Below are 22,894 nucleotides of genomic sequence, written 5' to 3'. Positions count from 1 at the left end.
AGGCTGTCCCATAGAGGAAAAACTGAAGTGATTAGTTCTAATAACGTAAAGTAAAATTCTGCCTTTGAATAAGTACACACAACTCCTGTTGTGTTATCCAGCGAGAGCTGTGCACATGTAAACAAGAGCAGAATTTGATCTTTAAATAATGTAATGGATCTTTACAAAGAGTGGTTATACAATGTAATATTTTGTGCTCTTTTAGCGATACCACTATTTTTTACTTCCACAACTCTGAATATTACTGATTTCTATTTGAGTCCTGTCATCGCTGCTGCTGCTTCCCTACAAGAAGCTCAATCTGCTGACAGTTTTTTTGAATGAAGAATTGAGACATGAGACCCAGTTGGTCTCATTATGGCATTCCAGACCATTCCATTGTTTGTGAAAAATGAAGTGCTGATCAGCAGCTAAATGAACATGTGTTCCATTTCCACCTGTTCAGCAAAACAGTATTTCTAAGGGCTGGTAAAGGGTATATTAGTAAATGTACTGGTTTCCAGGAACAGAGTGGCCTGGAATATTTTCTGTACAAATGTATTCAGTGACTAATATAATCAACTTCAGAACTGTCCAAGCCTCTAAATTTCCATGTATAATTGTTCACTGAATAGAACTTGAGAGGAAGGGTAGACTTGTGGTGACGTCACTGGACAGGGATGTGGAATATCTGAATTTGGTTCCTGGCTCTGCCTTAAATATTCTGTGTCAACTTGAGCAAGACAGTTAATTTCTCGGAGCCTTAATTCCTACTCTGTAAAAGGAGAATAAATGCCTCTTTTCTTCCATGCTTTCTGCCTGGTCTATATTGACTGTAAGGGCTGTCTTTGTTTGTTTGTCCACCTAGTACAACTGGGCCTCTCGATACTACCATCCTAATAATAGCACTTCCTTTGTCTATAAATTGTCAGGAGACAAGCAAGATGGCAATTTTCTGATTCTTCAGTGGCTTAAATATATTTTTTAACTGGTGATTTACACCCCTTTTTAACTATTATGGATTATAATATGGCTGGATTATAACATGAATTTGCAGCAAAAATTGTGTCTTCTCTTTAAGAGAAATGCATTATCCAATACTCTGCAGGCCGGCTAAATGGCAGTGCTCATGAGTCAATTAATTCAGATGGGTCCTTGTGTTTTGCTTAAGGGCATAATTGACATGGGGGAAAGCATGCTGTTTACACAGGAGCTGTATTTCTATGAATTAAACAGCCAAGCATATTAGCACAGCTTCACATTAAGGTACACACCCACACCTGAGCTTGGTAACTGGAAGTAATGAGGTATTCTGGCAATAATCACAGGGCTGCCAGCTTCAGTGATGCCATGACCTTTGAGCTGCTTTCCAAAGGCTTGTCACTCTTCAAATGTCTGATTTTTTCTAATTCTTTAGAAAAGAAAAACAAGGAAGAGCTAATACAACTTTTGGGGTCTTTTCTTCTTAAAGAGACTGTAGTTTAGTTTATTAAAATTTCATAGAAGTGGGGGAAATATGTAAATTGCTATTAACTTTGAGTCAACTATTAAAAGTTAAAAATTTCTAAAATAGAAAGCTGCCATCTTACTTGTGGAATTCAGACTTTTTGACGTTTTGAAACACCACAGTAAATAAACCTCTCATCCCGTTCATGTTCACTTGCACATTTTGAAGAATTCTGTTCTTTCTGTTCAGAGACCAGTCTCAGCAGTGCCTGAGGTTACCAGAAATATTTCTCAAAAAGAAAAGGAGTACTTGTGGCACCTTAGAAACTAACAAATTTATTTGAGCATAAGCTCTCATGAGCTACAGCTCACTTCATCTGCTGCATGTAGTGGAAAATACAATGGGGAGATTTTATATACACAGAGAACATGAAACAATGGGTGTTACCATACACACTGTAACGAGAGTGATCAGGTAAGGTGAACTATTACCAGCAGGAGAGCGGGGGGTGGGGGGGTAGCTTTTGTAGTGATAATCAAGGTGGGCCATTTCCAGCAGTTGACAAGAACATGTGAGGAACAGTGGGGGATGGGAGGGGGGAATAAACATGGGGAAATAGTTTTACTTTGTGTAATGACACATCCACTCCCAGTCTTTATTCAAGCCTAAGTGAATTGTATCCAGTTTGCAAATTAATTCCAATTCAGCAGTCTCTCGTTGGAGTCTGTTTTTGAAGTTTTTTTGTTGAAGAATTGCCACTTTTAGGTCTGTAATCGAGTGACCAAAGGGATTGAAGTGTTCTCCGACTGGTTTTTGAATGTTATAATTCTTGACCTCTGATTTGTGTCCATTTATTCTTTTACGTAGAGACTGTCCAGTTTCACCAATGTACATGGCAGAGGGGCATTGTTGGCACATGATGGCATATATCACATTGGTAGATGTGCAGGTGAACGAGCCTCTGATAGTGTGGCTGATGTGATTAGGCCCTATGATGATGTCCCCTGAATAGATATGTGGACACAGCTGGCAACGGGCTTTGTTGCAAGGATAGGTTCCTGGGTTAGTGTTTTTGTTGTGTGGTGTGTGGTTGCTGGTGAGTATTTGCTTCAGGTTGGGGGGCTGTCTTTAAGCAAGGACTGGCCTGTCTCCCAAGATCTGTGAGAGTGATGGGTCGTCCTTCAGGGTAGGTTGTAGATCCTTGATGATGTGTTGGAGAATTCCCACCCCCCGCCGCTCTCCTGCTGGTAATAGCTCACCTTACCTGATCACTCTCGTTACAGTGTGTATGGTAACACCCATTGTTTCATGTTCTCAGTGTATATAAAATCTCCCCACTGTATTTTCCACTACATGTATCTGATGAATGTGAGCTGTAGCTCACGAAAGCTTATGCTCAAATGAATTTGTTAGTCTCTAAGATGCCACAAGTACTCCTTTTCTTTTTGCGGATACCGACTAACACGGCTGCTACTCTGAAACAAGAAATATTTCTGTAAAAACATAAATTAAACATATTGAGATTTTCTGTGGAAGGGTCATGTTCTCTCGTACTCTTAATTCCTTTAAAGATAACTTATTGCTGTTTATTGTTGCTATTAATTTTGTACTGAGGTAGCACATAAAGCACCAACAAAGGATTGTGGCCTGACTGTGCTACTCACTGTACAAGCACCTGGTAAAGAGGCAGAGAGCTCACAATCTAAATTGTGACAAACCACAACATATAAATGAAACAAATGGGGAATGGAGAACAAGGTAACAGTAAAGCAAGAAAACTGTCATACAAGAAGCTCATTACTTGTATAGCCATTGTCATCTATGTGTTTTATGGGCACTGTGGCACAATTGAGTCTTAAGGAAGGATTTTAAAGGAGGTTAAAGTAATGACTTTGCAGATTTTTGCAGGAATTTTTTCCTGCTAATAAGGGTTGGCTTGGGGTTCGGAGACTCTTCTGTACTTTCTGATGGAGAAACTGATTGGAGGATGTTGATGTTGAAGGTTGGGTACTTGACAGAGTGAAGGCGGGATCCACAGTCACAATAAAACAATAGATCAAGTAGGTAAAATGGGGCTAACGTGTGAAGGGCCTTAAAGACAAAGACAAGAAGCTTCTATTTGTGGAGTAAGAGGAGCCAGTGGGTGAGGAAGCAAGAAGGGGGATGAGTGTCAGAATGACAATCCATGAAGATTTTAGCAGCCGCAGAAGCTTCTTGAGGGAGGGGCATGTTTGTAGGCATCAGGGTCAAAGAGTGGAAGGTTACAGTAGTCATAATGGCAGGTGAGGTCCTGAGCACAATTTTTAGTGGTGTGGACAGAGAAAAAAGGTCAAATCTTGGAGGTCTCATGAAGGACGAAGCAACAAGATTTCGATACAGCCTGGATGTGTGAATCAAGAGAGAGGTCTGAGTCAAAGATGACTCCCAGTTTACAGGCCTGAGGTACTAAGAGGAAGGATGGTGGTAGTCTCCATGATAACGAAGAATGGAGTGAAAGGAAGGTCTTTGGAGGTGAAAGATCAAGTGCTCAGCTTTGGCCGGGTTGAATTCAAATTAATGACTGGCCAGTTACGTGATGTCAGCAAGACAGGCCAAATCATCCAACATTTTCCACTTTATTGTACACACAGTAAAGACAGCCGCTGAATTTTCTTCAATAAAACCATAGGCTCATGTTTAAAGACATAGTAAAGGTTACTGAGATGAGTGCTTGCTTATATGATTATATATTATGGGAAAGTACATTTTTGACCTGCGTTAGGGTGCTGTATAACTAACATTGTAACTGTAATGACTGGAAAACTTTGTGGTGATAGATGATTTAAAAACTACTAATGTACTTGGCCTTTGTATTTTTGTTTAGTTGCCCTGCCTAGTACCTCTTCTTCTTTTGCAATTTATAATAGATTATAAATTTTAGCGCATGCAGGTTCATAATTTTGAAAACATAGGGTTTAGACGTATCCAGTTATCATACACAAATGTGATATTATTCTTGACTGGTGAGGTGCAGAATCTGTGCTTAAACTTTAAAACATTAAAATTAGATAAAACTGAAATAAAATATTTTTAGTCTCAGGTTAGTCACTCAAACCTGTATTGCTCAATTACTGTAATATACAGAGGTAAGGTAAGGGACAGATTTTTATGGACTGAAGTTGAATTAGGAGGTTAGCCCGCTGATTTCATTTGACTAGTAAAAAAAACTGCGGAGACTGTATAGCTATTTAGTTAACTAATAATTAAACTATTTTTGAAATTGCAGATGGTGACAGACTTGCTTTGTTTTTAAGTGGAATGTTGTGGTTGGCTATATAATGCTGTAATTTTCATGTGGCATTATGTCATTCTGTATTTCAGGGAAAGGTACACCTAGAGCTGAGACTGAGTGAAGTCATAACAGACACTGGTGTCGTGTGCCATAAGCTTGCAACGCGGTAAGATCTGAAATGTAACTATAGAACGATAATGGTAACTTGACAATGATTTGCCCTTTTTAAAAATTAGTGAAAATACTGTGTTATGAAGGAATATGTCAAATGCAAACAGTTTATAATACACAAAAAGAAAAGGAGTACTTGTGGCACCTTAGAGACTAACCAATTTATCTGAGCATAAGCTGTAGCTCATGAAAGCTTATGCTCAAATAAATTGGTTAGTCTCTAAGGTGCCACAAGTACTCCTTTTCTTTTTGCGAATACAGACTAACACGGCTGCTACTCTGAAACCAGTTTATAATACAGCATTTTTAAAAATTACTTTAATGAACCAAATCACTTATTACAATTGAATATTTTTGAGCTCTAAACTTTAAATCACCTACTTTTTTATTTGAGATCTGCTCATCAATTTATAGGTTACATTATTTTTTTTCATGAAAAAAAACAAATATATGCTAGGTGGTTGTCTCTATTACTTTAAAATTTAAACAATATCTTATCCCACCTCTAGGTGCAGTATAAATATTAGAAACACAGCAAGGGATATCATAAATGTCCTTGTACTTTTAATAGGATTATATCAGCCAAGTGCCTTCACAACGTAACCTGCATAGTGACAGAACGTTACATAGCATGTATAATGATCAAAAGTCCACCAGCAATTATAACAGCAAACTCACAATCAGCTACCCCAGTTATCTCACCAACTCCTCACTGAAAAATGCAGAAGAAATGAGATTCTCAATAAATACTCTGAGGCTAATAAGTTTGAGTTCTGTCAGACCCCAAAGCAAGCAAGTGGAGTGAGTTCCAAAATCCCTCTTAGATTATGTTTACACTGGACCTGAAGGTGTAGTTTCCAACTTTGGTAGATATACCTTCAATAGCTCAATCAAAGCTAGTGCACTAAAATAAAAGTGTAGCTACAGTGGGTGGGGCTAGCTGCCCCATGTATGATCCCATCTGAAACCCTAGCTATGAACTTGGGCAGCTAGCACGTCCTGTCGCTCAGGCCACTTTGGCTACATTTCTGTGTTTAGTGCACTAGCTCTGATTGAGGGTGGAAATTATACCTCCAGCTCCCTAGAACATCCACAGAGAGCCCTTGTGAGTAATTCCCTATGTTTTAAACCAGGGGACTTCTGGCTTGAAAGCCTCTCCTGACTGCAACTGCTGCAGTATCACTCAGAGAGAAGCAATCTTTCAAATAGTCGGGGCCCAAACCATTTATGCTGTTGGTGCTGTGAGAACTTTTTAGTGATAGCTTCAGAGGTCTTAACTGTCGTTATGTTAGGACAAACACAGACGACGAAAGAAACGCCAACTCCCTGCTTCCACTTAAGCCTGGATATCTTTTTTTAATAACTTTGCTGAAGCCAATCTTGTTGGGTTAATGGCCCAAGTAAATGATTCATTTTATTGACATGAGAAAGGAGAGTCTCCTCACTCCTCTTTAAACCTCTCAAATGCGTTTCAAAGCTTGCTTTTCCTGAGGCGGTAGTGAAGTGTGGGAGGATGGATTTTTAAAGGGCTGGCTCCATAACAAGTCTTTTTCCCAAGGAGGAAAAGCTCTTAACAAAATTAGCTGGCTTGAATGTGTATTTAGCAGAATATTTTTATCCTGGTTCAATGTTTTTTTCTTCATTTGCTCCCTCCTTTTCTCACTTTTCAGTCCAACATGCAGCCTGCTTTCATCCACTTGTTCTCTTCCAGGCACCCTTGTCTTGTTTCCTCATTCACCCATTCTTTACTTTTTTCACTTGGAGCTATAATCATAGATTCAATATTAATTAACCTAATGATTTGATTTAAAAGGCCCCATTTACACTTTAGCTGTCAACCAAACTTATTACCGAGTAGTGATATGGCTGGCTCGAAATGTTAGTAATCATGGCAGCTGTGTGTTTTGCCCTTGCCAGGAGCCTAGGGCTAGCACATGACTATCATCCCGTAAACATGCTGTAACACTGTTCTTTGCAACATAGACAGGACCTGTTACTCATGCCTGAGTGACCAGATTGGTTGATCCTTGTCCTTCCCAGCGCTGTCGGTAATAGGACATCCCAGAGTACGCTGCCCCACGTGCTGCTATTGCCTTTGAGTGCATGTCTTCTGGCAATCAGATATCTGCTGAGGGACTATGGGATAGCTGCCCAGATCCCCCTTCCCCCCCAATACATGGGTACAAACATGATGAGGCAGCAATGTGTAAACTGACTGACACAGCTAGGTGCTTTACATCATCAGTGAAATCGGACCTGTAACATGTAACAATGTTTTTTTTTAATTAAATTCCTGAAGTGCTAGATGATGATAACAATGGGAAATTGGTCATTGTCTTTCTACTTATTGTTCAGGTCTTGTACTACCAAGAAGCTGCATATATGTGATGTGGAAACAGCAGCATCTTACATACCAAGAGTGGTATGGAATTTCCTTTCTAACGCTTTCTAATATTCATCCGAGTGGACAAGTTTTAAATCCCTATTCGAATCTTTGTTTATGTGACCTTGGATTTAAGACTATTGCTTTTATTGGACACTGAAAATATTTTAAATTGGTTTGTGAAGCATTCTGTAACCTCAAAAAGAAAAGGAGGACTTGTGGCACCTTAGAGACTAACCAATTTATTTGAGCATGAGCTTTCGTGAGCTACAGCTCACTTCATCGGATGCATACTGTAACCTTGACTCACAAGGTATTGTTCAATAAATAGTGTGTATTAGCTCAATATTCAGAAATCCTTAGTTTCTAACCTCTGAGCCCTTGGTAACAGATCACAGCTCCCATGACCCATGTTACAATTTTAAAACCCACTGGCCCTCAAAACAAAACCTGTAAATAGGAATCTAAGAAAACTTTTATCCTACTGACGGTCCTTCCCACTCTCCTGCTATTTGCTCTGTAACTGATCTGAGCACACCGTTCCTGCTGTGCCTGGCCTTGGAAGTGCCCCTGTATGTTGTTCACTACTGTGAGTGGGCAGGAAGGTTTGGAGTTTAGAAGGGGAGGCAGAGAAGATAAGCATTTATAGAGCATGTGGATAAAACACTTAAAATCCTTTGGTACAGTTTATGATGGCCGTACATATCATTAGAGGAGGGAAAGAAAGCAAGTGCAGAAGGAAAGGAGAGGTGATTAGATCGGAAACAACACTGCAAAATAGTCTGGAATTTTTCATGCAGTATCTTTTTAAATTATTGTTTTAGCTGGATATATAAAGCCCTTGCAGATTCCTGCTATGTGACTTTTCCACCAGCTGACTCCTCGCTCACTCAGGCATGATTTGATTCTAGCCATATAAGGAGAGAACACAGTAATTGCTTAACAAAGAAATCTCCTCCCATGATCTGTGTAGATGGAAAATGCCAGAGGAAGGACGATGGAGAGGGAAGGGAGGGTGGAACCTTCCTTTTATGAAATAGTTTATGAATGAAAAGTAGAGACTCAATGAAATAGAGGGATGGAACAACCATTATAGATATGTCAAGGCTCTTGGCTTTGTTGTGAATAGGACATGGAAGTGCTTAAAGCAAGGTTGAGATTGTACTTTTAGTGAGCAAATAAGATAAAGCTCTCATATGTGAAAGAGAACCTAAAATGATTACATCTGGCATTTTTCAGCAAATCACATTTTAAGGCTTTTCTCATGCTTTTTATTTCTTTTATTTCAGCTTTTTCTGCAGTGCTAATCATTTTGTATTATCCCTACACATGCCATACAGTATTCTGCAATAGCCAGACTCTGTGAGATCAGGTTGACACTCCAGGCTTTCTCATTTAACTCTTCATTTCCTGGCTTTTGTGGATTTAATTTAAATGTCAATGTTGTTCAACAGGATTGTTTGTAGTTTATTATTTTTAACAATAGTATTTAGAAAATAGAAACTGTCCTGAGATAACTGGTTTGGAGCTATTCTATAAATACTCTTATATACTACATAGACCAGAACAATGCAGATTTGCAGTTTCCCAGGAGATCGAAGGCTGCATCCAGTGGGCCAAATTTTCAAAAAAACTTGTGATGTGAGCAAACTTTTTGTGCCCCCAACAGTGCCGGTTGTCAAAAGACAAATACATGTTTGTGCCAGCAGACTGAAAATTAGGCTTGGCCAGAGACCCAATGCACCCTTTTTACCCATTGAGACATACCCACTGGCACGAGTAAATAAAGATCAGTCTCTTGTCAACACACCTCCTGTCAGACCCTTGTTACACTTGCCTTCTACCTTTGTGCACACTGCCGCCGCCACCACCTCCTCTAGTTTCGCCGGGCCTGAAAGCAGCTGGCTCCTTGGTCTGCTGGAACACACCATGAGCATCAAGCTGGACAGGTGCATTTTATCTAAATAAAACATCAGTGAAATGGATCATTAGAAGTGCTGTGCACTGAACACTTAAACAGACGGGAAAGAAAATAAAACCCATAAAGCACTTTAGGCTTTCTTAGCTGCTGCAAAGGGAAAAAGAAAACGTGTAACTTCTCCCCTGGAAGCAGTCAATGCTGTCATTTAGCCCTAACCCACTAAGCTGTTGTGGTTTCTCAGCGTTCTGTAGTGGCTCTGGCAACTGCCACCACACAGTCTCCCAGGCTGGAGCTCTGTCACCGAGATTAGAAGGAGAAGCATTAGTGGATTAGAAAAGAAGAGATTCAGGCACTGTGCTAGGCTGGCAGTGTCCCCAGGCGCTCCCCCTATCAATGAAAACGAACTCTATCTTATGCTGTTCATCACCCCACTGAGGACTTGCAGTGGGCCCTGAAGGAACTGGCTTTGTTTGAGGGAGTTTTCAACCGGCATCTTGCTCTCTCCTAGCCCCAACCCTCAGAATGTCAGTCTTGTGAGTCTCTAGATTGAAACACAGGGGAGGACTTAAGCTATAGGCTCATCCTATAAAGAGAGTGTGAGGCTGCAGCCCATTCAGTGATGACTCTGGCCTGAATGCATAGTGCAGACTCACTCCCACAATGAAAAAGAAAATATGCATAAGGCTGTGTGGCTGGCTCCCTACATATCACATTAATATAGACTAACTACTGTTGTGCACCTATTGCACAGCACTGTATGCCTGGCAAAAAGTGTGTGCGCGCGCAGTAGATCCTGGCATTCCTCACTCCCTTCCCCTCCCCTTCAAAAATCTTTCCCCCCCCCCACCCCCTACACACACACACACACACACACACACACACACACACACACACACACACACACACACACACACACACACACACACACACACACACACACACACACACCCTGTTCCTCAGCACACATTTAGTTGCCTTTTTGTCCCCTGTTGGCCGTGGCTGACCCATTGGCCATCAAAAGGAGGATTGGAGAACTTCTTTTTGTCTGCTGGTCCAGAACTTTGAGGCGCATGTGGGCAACCAAGTCCCATAAGCACGTCCCATTCAGTTCTGGAAAAAGATGGTGTACACCTGACCCTGAGGCTATGCCTCTTCACCACCACTTAGTGTGCACAGGTGGCTGGCTGCATGCAGAGCCTCTTTGAAAATCCCATATGTCAACACCTCCTGTTTGCTCCAGGAAATACAGAGGCTTTAGGACTCAGTAAGTGATACTCCAGTATGGTCCAAGTGGCCTTCTTCTTGATCAAACAGTTCAATGTCACATGCTGGGACCTGGAGTTATGTCCATCTGCATCTTAATAGTGTAGGGGGGCAGTAGGTTCCATTGTAGAAATCCATGAGCCTCACTTTGGCCACACCAGTAGAGACATTCAAAAGTAATACTTCTGACTTCAAAGGTTCCTATGGGAAGAAGGCATTTAAGTCTCATTAAAGCTGCATGGGAGCTAGTCTCCCAGCTCCCTTTGGCTCCTTTGAAAATCCCAGTCCATGTCTGTAATTATTTATTTAAATGTCTGTATTTATTCAGTGTCCCCAGGTTGCTCCTTCCAGTGTTAACATTCATCATGCCTTGTCTCTTAAGTTAAAAAAGCTTGAAAACATCTGTTCTTGGAAAGCTTTTTCTTCTGCTTCTTTTGTTCTTTTCCAACAACAAATTTGTACAGCTGAGTTGTAGCTCATGAAGCGTGTTTATAAATGACAATGCTAACAGACTTAACTTGTGTGGCATTAGCAGCCACGGCTGCTTTTTGTATATAGCAATAACATAGTCTTCCAATGACTGACTCACAGATCTGCAAATGCATTAGTAATGCTCAAGTTTGGTTGGTAAATTAAGCATTTATAACCATGGTGTGGAGGATGTAGGGGCTGCTCTGCATTAATTTATGAATGCTATATGTGCTCTGTGGTTGTCCGAGCGCTTTAGGGGATGGATTCTGTCTGACTATATGGAGCTAAGGCCTGGTTTACACTTAAAAATTAGATCAACCTAGCTACGTTGCCTAGGTTGTGAAAAATTTTGCACCCTGAAGTATGAAGTTAGGTCAACCTAACCCACCGTGTAGAGACGGCTAGGTCGATAGAAAAATTCTTCCATCTACTTAGCTCCCACCTGTTGGACAGGTGGATTAACCCCTTCCGCCAAGGTAGGAAGCGTCTCCACCACTGCAGCACTGTAGCTGTGCTGCTGTAGTGTAGACGTACCCTAAAAAAGTCTGTTAGGAAAAACAAGCAGGAAATGAGACAGTGACTAGAGATAAGACCCCTCTGGGGCAAACACTTCAAAGGTCATTGAGAGACTTATGGCTGGGCTATTAATTGGGAAGGGCCAATTAACCAAAGTTAAAAGGCTTATTTTGCCAGGGCTGGGGAGTCTATGATCAAAAGGATACTAACCAGTCATAAAGTCCCTCTCTAGAGAGCAACATCGAGGTGGGATCAGTTATCAGGCACAGTTTGGGGAAACAGGCTGAGACACAGAGAGGCTTCAGGAGGGAGTCTAAAGAAGTTGGGCTACCTGGCGATCATGGAGCGGGGGGAAGGTAAGCTGCAGATAGATATCTCTGCACATAGACTGTTCTGGTTTAAAATTCTTGTGCTCTTGTGCTCTTTAGTGTTCCTACTGTTAAGAAGGAATGATGCTTTATTCTGAAAAAGTTGTATGGTCGCTGTACCACTGGTCACAGCTCCCAAGGCCAAAACTGCGGGTACAGAAGCTAAGACAGACCAGCGGAGGCAATCACAGTTAGCACACAAGTCCTGGTCTGACTGGCAGAATTGCATGATTCTACCATGAGAGATGTGACAGCTTGAGACTCCTCACTTGTGGGGATGAGACCCAGAGAGGGGACTGCAGTTCAGCTAGCTCGGTAACTGTGACACATGATATTTTAGTGCTTTCAAGTAAAATTAAAACACCTCCCATTCATCCAAATGCTTCCTTTTACTCACAAGCATTACTTCCTCCTTTTATGGTTTGTGGCATGACTAATTTGCTTTCATACAAGTACATAACTTTGTCAGATACAAATAATGTGTCAGGACAAATATTATTTGTCAGGACAAATAATGTGACTGTAATATCTGGGTTTGATTAAAAAGAAGACTTGGAGCTGAATGTCATCTGTGTATCGATGACACTGCAGGCCCAAATGTGACTGTTTCCTCTAGAGGCTTTATTTGCACATTGACAGGTGTAAAAACAGGGAGCCCAGCCTTCAGGGAGAACAGCTACTCAAAATTTGGTATAACAAAACTTTATATGCTTTATATATGATTCTCTAGCACAGGAAATAACAATATTATCTTTCTAGTTTTCCATTTGATAAAGTTGTTTTTAAGTGTCATTGCTAGAACATGAACATTAGTTTAAAAACAATGCCAGACTGCAGTTACTTGGGAATGTGGGAAGTAGATGGTTAGTACTTTAGGGTATATCGATACATACGCTTTTTTTCCTCTCAAGTAAATTGCCACTATGAGTCATGCAGGCGTACAGTGCACAGCAAATCCATTCTGAGCTCACTTTCTCAGGGTCAAATAAGTATATTTTCCTGCATAAGATTTGAGCTGAATCAGTACAAAAATAATGGTGATGCTGAATGGGACTTAGCCAGTTTAATGTGTGCATGACTCAGCGCTCCTAGCCGCATTTGCAAGGATTTTGTCTTTTGTCTGCATCCACTAAAAACTACTACTAACATAATGCAATCTCAGGGTTTCACTTTCAATAAATGTAAGCATCCATTAAAATGTGTCACAACCTTCCCTTTCTCGAGAGCATGCCCTACATCAGTGGTCCATTGACCTCTGGGGGCCCACAGACTATGTCTAAGGGGTCTGTGAAAGATGACTATGGAAAGTAAAGTTTCAGATCCCAGAACAGGCATTCCGTTAGAATTTCTGATTAATCAAAAGTATGTCCATACCCCACCTACAAGTCAAAACCCAAAAGTGTTGTCATTACCATAGAAGCCCACAGTTTATTGCTCTTTCTCACATTGCGTCAAATGCTATGCCAAGCATGTGTAACATTATAGTTGAATTCTGTTCAGTCAGCTTTCAGTTTAAGACTTCTATGGTGGGGGTCCGCAGACCACAGTTTGACTTTCCAAAGAGATCCACACCTCCGTTCAAAATTTTGTAGGGGTCTGCAAATGAAAAAAGGTTGAAAACTACTGCCCTACATCAAAATATGCCTTTTCCTTTCATTTTGCTGCAGAACTGCATCTTGGGCTTGTTTTTAATCTTGTGTGTTTCATAACCAATTGAAAAAACATTTGATCTGAGATTAAACCAGATAGCATCTGGTATCTGACAGTGCAGAATTGAAGTACTGTGAAAGAAGTCCTTCCCAGTCCAAGGTATGCAGGATAGAATATGGGCTGGAGGAGAAATGCACATCCATAGTAAGATAAGAGTTTTCTTCCCTGCCACCCAGCCAAGCCCTCTCCTTCCCTTCTCTATCATCCCTGAAATCTCCACCATCTTGCTCATTCTGCAGGTTGAATTAAGTTCAAGATCCTCATCCTCTCCCTCCAGGCTCCCCACCCCTACTTTTATCTCATCTCTCATTTCCTCCTGATGCTGTGCTCTTCCCAAACCTAGTGTCAATCTTCCTTTTCCCCAGTTTTGTATAAAATCTTCCTTCAGTGCCACTCCCTTATGCTTGAAACTCGTTCCTTTTCCTAACATTCCAGGCAAACATCCTTTTCTTCATAACCGTAATTAAAACTACACTGCTTCTGTGAGGCCTTTCAGCAATAATCCACCCCAAGCAGAGACTATTTTAAAGCCTGCACCATGGTGAGATCAAGCCATCATCTGAACAGCCTGTGCATTATGTGTAAGGCTGCATTTGAAGTGCGAGACAGGAACTGGTCTATTCTAAGTCAGTCTATTTCAACACTAAGTGCCAATGTTATTTAAATAACTTGAGGGTGCTTCCTGTTTTATGCAGTAGTAAACATATTCAGAGTTAATAAGTGAAAGTTGAATAACTCATGCATAAATCCTTTTAAGAATAAATTAAATGTAATCTCTGAAGTTATTCAGGGTGATAGGAAAAGTTTATTGGGAGTGTAGGAGGGTTAATAGTTCAGATGCTAAGGCAGCAATGTTTGCTATAGATACATGGACCGGAGAGTTCTGAGGACAGTGGCTTGCAGTAGCTTGCATAATCTTTATAGGTTTTGCTGAGAAATAGCTCTATTAGGATTACACACTTCTTTGGCTGTCTAGAATTAAGGAGTTTCCATACATACAGTTACTGAGAAGTAGTCATACATGACTCTCAGTGCCAGTCAGAATGGAGGGAACTGCATAAGTACATGTGCAGTTATGGGTCAATAATTGTACAGCATCCTTTCACTCTCAGACAATTCCACTGTAGGAAAGGGAAAGTTATGCAAAAGAAATCACTTTATTTCACATTTCCAGTTTGCAGCTTATCAACAGAAATGATGCAAATCAGACAAAATCAAAATATTATGTAAGCGCAGAATATTGCATTTTTGTGTATTAATGCGCAGTTCGGTATGTAAAAGCAGAAAAGTACAATTAACTGTGTAGAATCAGAAATCCTGTTAATGTTAATGTTTGTACAAAAGAGTTGTGTTGTTTTGCCATTAAATTTTACATGTTAACTTATTTGAGGGTGGGGGATTTCAGCCATGTTTTCCCCTCCTTCTTCCAACCCTCCACCTCCCCATGAAAGTTGGAGATAGACCAATTGGTTTTCAGCAATACCATTCTCAAGATGCTGTGTGTGTCATGGGAAAGGAAGTCTGAATATTCTACCTATGCCAGAGAGCTCTGTGATGCCTTTAAGATAGCTCTGTGTTGAGAGCAGTGTAGAGCAACACCATGCTTTGAGAAGCACTGAGAGGCAGAATGCTAGCCAGAGCCCTTGCTGTGAAGAGCAGACTCCCTCCTGCATGTCAGGCCTGCTTGGCCCTTATTCACAGACTGCAAGTTAAGCTACTTGCACCCTACCCATTGTACACTTATGCAATACTAAGCACACTGTGGTCTAGAATGTGGCCACTTCTAAAAATCCTATAGAAAACTTCAATAGAAACCAAGGGGAAATTAGGATGCCATCACTGAAAATCAGTTTTTTAGTGTCATTCGGTGTTTCTGTGTTTTACAGTGTGTAAGTGAAAAGACCGCTACTTTACAAATGGAGTCGTGTGCAGTTTTCTTTTGCCACTCATTATTGACAGTATACTGAGTTGCTGTATCCTTTACCTGCCGCTTCTGTGTCATAACTAATGGCAAGCAAAGGGAGCTTTTGAATTCCTTTTGAGTGTAGGTAGGTAGAAATGTGTTGTGAACCCATTTAAAGAGCAGACCTGCATCAAACAGTTCTTTAACGAGTGCAGTATGTAACATAATGCAACTAGGCAATTTAATCCTGGAAAAATTGTGATGTGGCTATTTTCACAGCTTCACCAGCATGGACCATATTTATTGTTTTAATGGAACTCTCAAAGGAGCAATGTTATGGGATATGATCCAACTTAAAAAACAAACTTTTCCCTGAAAATCTTTTATCTTTAGTGAAGTCAAGTGTAAAAGTATAATTAGGCAGGCCAAAAAAGAATTTCAAGAGCAACTATCTAAAGACACAGACAATTTTTTAAAGGCCATCAGAAGCAGGAAGCCTGCCTGTTAGTGATGCCACTGGATAATCAAGGGACTACAGGAACACTCGAGGAAGATAAGGCTGTTGCGGAGAAGGTAAATGAATTCTTTGCATCACTCTTTGCTGTGGAGGATGTGAGGGAAATTCCCAAATCTGAGCCATCCTTTTTAGGTGACAGACCTGATGAACTGTCCCAGACTGAGGTGTCAGTAGAGGTGGTTTTGGAACAAATTGATAAATTAAACAGTTGTAAGTCATCGGGACCAGATGGTATTCACCCAAGAGTTCTGAAGGAGCTGAAATATGAAATTGCAGAACTACTAACTATGATATGTAACCTGCTGCTTAAATCAGCCTCTGTACCAGATGATAGCTAATGTAACGCAGGTTTTTTTTTTTTTTCTGTAAAAAGGTTCCCAGAAGCAGTCTTGGCAATTACAGTCTAAGCCTAATTTCAGTACAAGGCAAACTGGCTGAAGCTATAGTAAAATAACAGAATTATCAGACACTTAGATGAGCATAATTTGTTCGGGAAGAATCAACATGGCTTCTGTAAAGGGAAATCATGCCTCACCAATCTATTCAAATTCTTTGCGGGAGTCAACAAGCATTTGGACAACAGTGATACAGTTGATCTAGTGTAATTGGGCTTTTTACAAGGTCCCACACTAAAGGTTCTTAAGCAAGCAAAGGATAAGAAGGAAGGTCATGGATCGGTAACTTGTTAAAAGTTAGGAAAACAAAGGGTAGGAATAAATGGTCGGTTTTCACAGTGCAGAGAGGTAAATAGTAGAGTCCCCCAAAGTCTGTACTGGGACCAGTGCTGTTCATAAATGATCTGAAAAAGGGGGTAAACAGTATGGTGGCAAAGTTTGCAGATGATACGAAACTACTCTAGATAGGTAAGACCAAAGCTGACTGTGAAGAGTTACAAAGGGATCTCAGAAAACTGGGTGACTGGATAACAAAACAGCAGATGAAATTCAGTGTTGATGAGTGCAGAGTAATGCACATTAGAAAACATAATCCCAACTGTACATACAAAATGATGAGGTCCTACCACTCAATAAAAGGATCTTGGAGTCGTGGATAGTTCTTTGAAAACATCTACTCAATGTTCAGTGGCCGTCAAAAATGCTTAACAGAATGCTAGGAACCAGTAGGAAAAGGGATAAGATAACAATTATCGTTATGCTACTATATAAATCTATGGTATGCCCATACCTTGGGCAGTTCTGGTCACCCTATATCGAAAAAGATGTATTCAAATTGGAAAAAGTTCAGAGAAGGGCAAGAGAAATGATTAGGGGTACGGAACAGTGTCCGTATGAGGAGAGATTAAAAAGACTGGAACTGTTCAGTTTAGAAAAGAGACGACTAAGGCAGTTCTATAAAACCATGAATGGTATGGAGAAAGTGAATAAGAAAGTGTTATTTACTACTTCACAGGACCAGGAGTCACCCAATGAAATTAATGGGCAGCAAATTTAAAACTAACATAAAGAAGTACTTCTTCACAGAGTGCACAGTCAGCGTGTCCAACTCATTGCCAGAGGATGGTGTAAAAGCCAAAAGTATAACTGGGTTCAAATAAGAATTAGATAAATTTTTGGAGGATAGGTCACTGAATGGCTATTATCCACGATGGTCAGAGAAGCAATCCCTTGCTCTGGGTGTCCCTAGGCCTCTGACTGCCAGATGCTGGGACTGGACGACAGCAAATGGATCACTCAATAATTTTGCTGTTCTGTTCATTCCCGCCGAAGCATTCGGCACTGGCCATTGTTAGAAGACCGGATACTGGGCTAGATGGACCATTGGTCCGACCCAGTATGGCCATTCTTATGTTCTTATCTACTCTTGTTAGAAGTAACACCTAAAATTACTATAAATAAAAGAGATCAGAGAGAAAAGCTTGGATATCTTTTTAAAAGATATGCTCTATCTCAAACAGAAGTTATGAGTTTGATGCAGAAATTATCGGGTGAGGGTTTTGGCTCATGTAATGTAGGAGGTCAGACTAGATGAAAACATAGTCCCTTCTGGCCTTAAAATCTATGGAGAAAACTAGTAAGTTAGTTATAAAGTGCATAATGTATCTGAAGCTTTAAAAATTGCATTAATATGAACATGGATCTGAGCTGCTTGTATAATAACTGAAATTATGCAGCAAATATAGGATATTAATTAGGGCTGGTTATACCAGAATAGCTACTTGACCATGCCCTAATTTGAATGGTGGTTTTGAAATGTTTTCTTAAAAGATTTAAATAACCAAAGAACATAAATAATCCAAAAAAGTCTTTTATTTACATTGTCTTTCACTCCAAAAGATCCCAAAGTGCTTTACAAAGCTGCACAGAACAGGGAATATGCAAAAATCACTTCATTCACAAATGAAGTACATCCTCCTCTGGGTTGGAACATGATAGCTTTTAAGTGGGCTCAGAAGAAGTCAATGCCCTTTTAGGGTAGAAGCAAAATAGAATATTGTATCCAACTGGAAACTTGTTAAATAGAATGTTAACACTTCAGGTTAGCCAGGACACCAGGGCTAATACCCTTACCTTTGTGGTGGGGGAAATGCCATGGAATGTCTAACAACCCCAACTGGTCAAGACATTTAATGTCTGATTTGAAAGACTGAATATCCAACTGCAGACTGCACCGTGGCACTGTGCTAGGGCAGTGCTTCAGTAGCCGCTTAGAGGTGAGAAGAGCCACTTAGCAAATCATGAACACTATTCCCTGCAGCACCCAGGTTGAGAGCATTTGAAAAATAAGGGACATCAGGCAAGGTCAGCCCATGTGTACATTTTTGCAGTACCTTAACAATTATTTTATTTTTAATATTTAAATACGTGTTTGTCCAGTTGTAATGCAGGAAGATGCAAGAATAGGAAAGCTTTACTTCTAGTGGAAGTTTTTTGTGTTTTGAGCCATTCCTTTTAGCTTTTCCACGGTGTGACATGACTTGATATGTCCTTTTCTGATGTCAGCTAGTAGTGCCGTCTTGTACGTATGTACAATGTGAATCTTCCAGTCATAGAGCAGTAGAAGGTATAAAATAATCTCCAGGAGACCTGGCTCTTCTCAAGTGCCCTTATAAATGGACAGAACTATAAGTGTGGAGCTTAGCTCTGTATTCTAGACCAGCAGTGCAACTGAGAATGTTCAGAAACATGCAGCTCACTGTCATTTACCTGATCTAGAAAGTGGGCTAATAGGAGCTGTGGAAAGTGCTGGGAGAGGGGAACAAAATATGTAATTCAGCATTCTGTGACTGGTGAAAATTTCCTAAATTTAATGGTTCATGAATCCTGATTAGCCTGTATTTCTGTAAAGCCAAGCATATTTTTTTAGAGTTAATTTCATGGGAAAATGTATTAAAACTGTGCAGGTTTTGTCTGTGTGGTGTTCTTGTTTGGAAGGAACATCTTTCTTGTGGTCCTGTGAATACTGTGAATTAAACAGAACTTTACAAACCTGATTCACTTTGAACTGTCAGAGCAGTGAAAGAAGATGGCACAATTTCACTTTCTGGTTTTTGTGCATTAACTCAGTCCCACTAAATGATGGGTTACATTTATTTTATTTTTGGTTTACTTTCCTAATGTTATTACAGATCTGCTATCTACTTTCAAGAGAATGAGTACCTGGGATTATACTGTTGAATGTCAATTACAATGGTATTTTCCTGATTCGCTGCATTTTGGATGGTGGTGGGTTTTTTTTGTTTTTTTTTTTAAAGTTTCTAACAATCCCAGTCTATAATGTAGGGTTGAGTCATCCTGAAATTCTCTCACTAATTACTTGCGGAGTTGCAGCATATTATTTTATAACAAGGAGGTGTGTTTCTGGGGGGGTTTTGGTTACTCTCTGATTAATAAGGCATAAAATCCCTTTTTTGGTGTCACCTTTGACACACGTATTAGTTTTGAGAAGAGAATCGGAAAGTGTTATATAGTTTGCCTGCATTACTCTGAGAAGTCATAAAACATAATAAGTATTGCTTTATTTAAGTATTTAAGTATTGCTGGTGAATCAGTTCAGTTTGCATTAATTAATGAAAGTATTGCATCTAACTAGAGATCACTGCCCTTTAATAATACAAAGTTGTTAATCAAAATCAGTATCTCTCTAGTTAGTAGGGCTGTCAATTAATCACAGTTAACTCAAAAAAAATTAATCGCGATTTAAAAAAATCAATCAGGATTCATCGCAGTTTTAATTGCACCGTTAAACAATAGAATACCAATTGAAACTTATTAAATATTTTGGATGTTTTTTCTGCATTTTCACATATATTGTGTTCTGTGTTGTAATTGAAATCAAATTGTATATTTTTATTACAGATATTTGCACTGTAAAAATGGTGAACAAAAGAAATAGCATTTTTCAGTTCACCTCATACAAGTACTGTAGTGCAGTCTTTGTTGTGAAAGTGCAATTTACAAATGTAGATTTTTTTTGTTACATAACTGCACTCAAAAACAAAACAATGTCAAACTTCAGCGCCTACAAGTCCACTCTGTCCTACTTCTTGTTCAGCCAATTGCTAAGAGGAACAAGTTTGTTCGCATTTACAGGAGATAATGTTGCCCTCTTCTTCTTTACAATGTCTCCTGAAAGTGAGAACAGGCATTTGCATGGCATTTTGTAGCTGGCATTGCAAGGTATTTACATGCCAGATATGCTAAACATTCATATGCCCCTTCATGCTTCTGCCACCATTCCAGAGGACATGCTTCCATGCTGATGACACTCGTTTAAAAAATGTGTTAATTAAATTTGTGACTGAACTCCTTGGCAGAGAATTGTATTTCCCCTGCTCCCTTTTCCCCACATTCTGCCATACATTTCATGTTATAGCCATCTTGGATGATGACCCAGCATATGTTGTTCATTTTAAGAACACTTTCACTGCAGATTTCACAAAACGCAAAGATGGTACCAATATCAGATTTCTAAAGATAGCTACAGCACCCAACCCAAGGTTTAAGAATCTGAAGTACCTTCCAAAATCTGAGAGGGATGAGGTGTGGAGCAAGCTTTCAGAAGTCTTAAAAGAGCAACACTCCAATGCAGAAACTACAGAACCCAAACCACCAAAAAAGAAAATCAACCTTCTGCTGGTGGCATCTGGCTCAGATAATGAAAGTGAGCATGGTTGAAGCATGAAGGGACATATGAATCTTTAGTGCATTTGGCACATAAATATCTTGCGATGCTGGCTACAACAGTGCCATGCGAGCGCCTGTTCTCACTTTCAGGTGACATTGTAAACAAGAGGCAGGCAGCATTATCTTCTGCAAATGTAAACAAACTTGTTTGTCTCAGTGATTGGCTGAACAAGAAGTATGACTGAGTGGACTTGCAGGCTCTAAAATTTTACATTGTTTTATTTTGGAATTCAAGGTTTTTTGTACATAATTCTACATTTGTAAATTCAACTTTCATGATAAAGAGATTGCACTACAGTACTTGTATTAGGTGAGTTGAAAAATACTATTTTTTTTACAGTGCAAATACTTGTAATCAAAAATAAATATAAAGTGAGCATTGTACACTTTGTATTCTGTGTTGTAATTGAAATCTATATATTTGAAAATGTAGAAAACTCCACAAATATTTAAATAAATGGTATTCTATTATTTTTTAACAGTGCGATTAATCACGATTAATTTTTTTAATCACAATGAATTTTTTTAATTGCTTGACAGCCCTACTGATTACTCATATGCATGCAGCCAAAGTTGTTTGAGTTTTATGTATTTCAGTTTATGTTTTTGAAGACACAGTATTTCACTTCTGTACTGTTAGCAGTTACATGTGCTTCACTTGAGCCAGGACATACCAGATGTGGTCTCCAGAAGACTGAGGACTTTATGTAGCACTTCAGAAGCACCGTTGCTTGTTTTTTGTGTATGTAAATAATCATTGATTTATTTATATTCTTAAATGTGAATTATTTACTTTTATTTATTAAAATAGATGTATTTGCTGCAGTATCTCTAATTACGTTTGCAAATTATGTGAAGTGGGAATCTACATGAAAAAATCAAGAAAGATTTACAAAATATGTAAGATATCTATACACCTAAGAAGGAGTTAAAAAGAACTTTGTTTTTATACTTGTATAGGCACAGAAAGTGCAGATTTTTGGGGAGTAGGTAGAGATGAAAAAATAAATTAGCTGAGCTTCCATCCTGGTAGTTCTGCAACTTTTGTTCATTTTGTTTTAAAGCTGAAGTTTGTATTTTAAACTTTCAGCCAACTGACTAACATTTATTTGCAGGGAGTTTGGAGGTTTGTCGGCCTTTTGGAAGAAATGTGTTCTGAGATGAGATGACTTTATCTTCTGTACTCTTTCCTGTGACAGTTGTAGCCAGAGTTAGGAATGTCTGTAGATACACATTATTTATTTACTTGTCAAGATCTTTATTTAAAACACCCAGTCTGTGACCAGAATGGAGTAATTCTGCCCCCTATTTGGCCCATCGTGTCAGAATTTGAGAACTCTTAGCTAAGGCTAGAAGGTGCTTCTTTTGTCTTACTGTTCTTTTCTCGCAGTTGAACCCTCTTGTCTCTTTAGAACACTTTTCTCATTTTTGCTTACCTCCGTTGTGTTCTTTGTTGTTCTGCCTTGCTTCTTGTCATCTTAAGTGGCTCCTTTATTCTCTCCTCTCCATCTATCTCAAAGATTCATCTCTTCTTCTTTTCTCACTACTCTCTTGGCAACCTGATCCATTCCCATGGCTTCACCTGCCACCTCTGTGAGTGATTCCCAAATCTGTCCATGTTCCTGAAATTCTCCTGCTCCTTGCATCTCCTCTTTGATGTCCCCACACCACTGAATTTCAGTCTTTCCAGAACTGGCTTCTTATATTTTTTTCTCCTGACCCCTCTTCACCTTCCATCTTTTAATACTGATATGGTTACCCATCTGTTGAACTGTAGAGGATGTCCAGGACCTTCCAGATCAGCTTCCCAGTGGAAAGAGAAACCAGTTA

At 39.7% G+C, this 22,894-nt stretch overlaps 1 protein-coding gene across 2 annotated transcripts in view; it reads left to right on the top strand.

The window, feature by feature from the left end:
• The window catches only part of RASA3 (RAS p21 protein activator 3), a 254,071-nt gene that overhangs the window by 178,978 nt on the left and 52,199 nt on the right, over positions 1-22,894 (top strand). For both annotated transcript variants that reach the window (XM_037897369.1, XM_037897364.2), the window contains exon 5: positions 4,787-4,863. In XM_037897369.1, the coding sequence (XP_037753297.1) occupies positions 4,787-4,863 (77 nt within the window). The remainder of the gene's footprint in view (positions 1-4,786; positions 4,864-22,894) is intronic.

The sequence above is a fragment of the Chelonia mydas genome, chromosome 1 (genome assembly GCF_015237465.2).
Source record: "Chelonia mydas isolate rCheMyd1 chromosome 1, rCheMyd1.pri.v2, whole genome shotgun sequence".
Lineage (NCBI taxonomy): Eukaryota > Metazoa > Chordata > Testudines > Cheloniidae > Chelonia > Chelonia mydas.
Note: the sequence above shows the minus strand (reverse complement) of the source record. Positions and strands in the feature narration are given on the sequence as shown.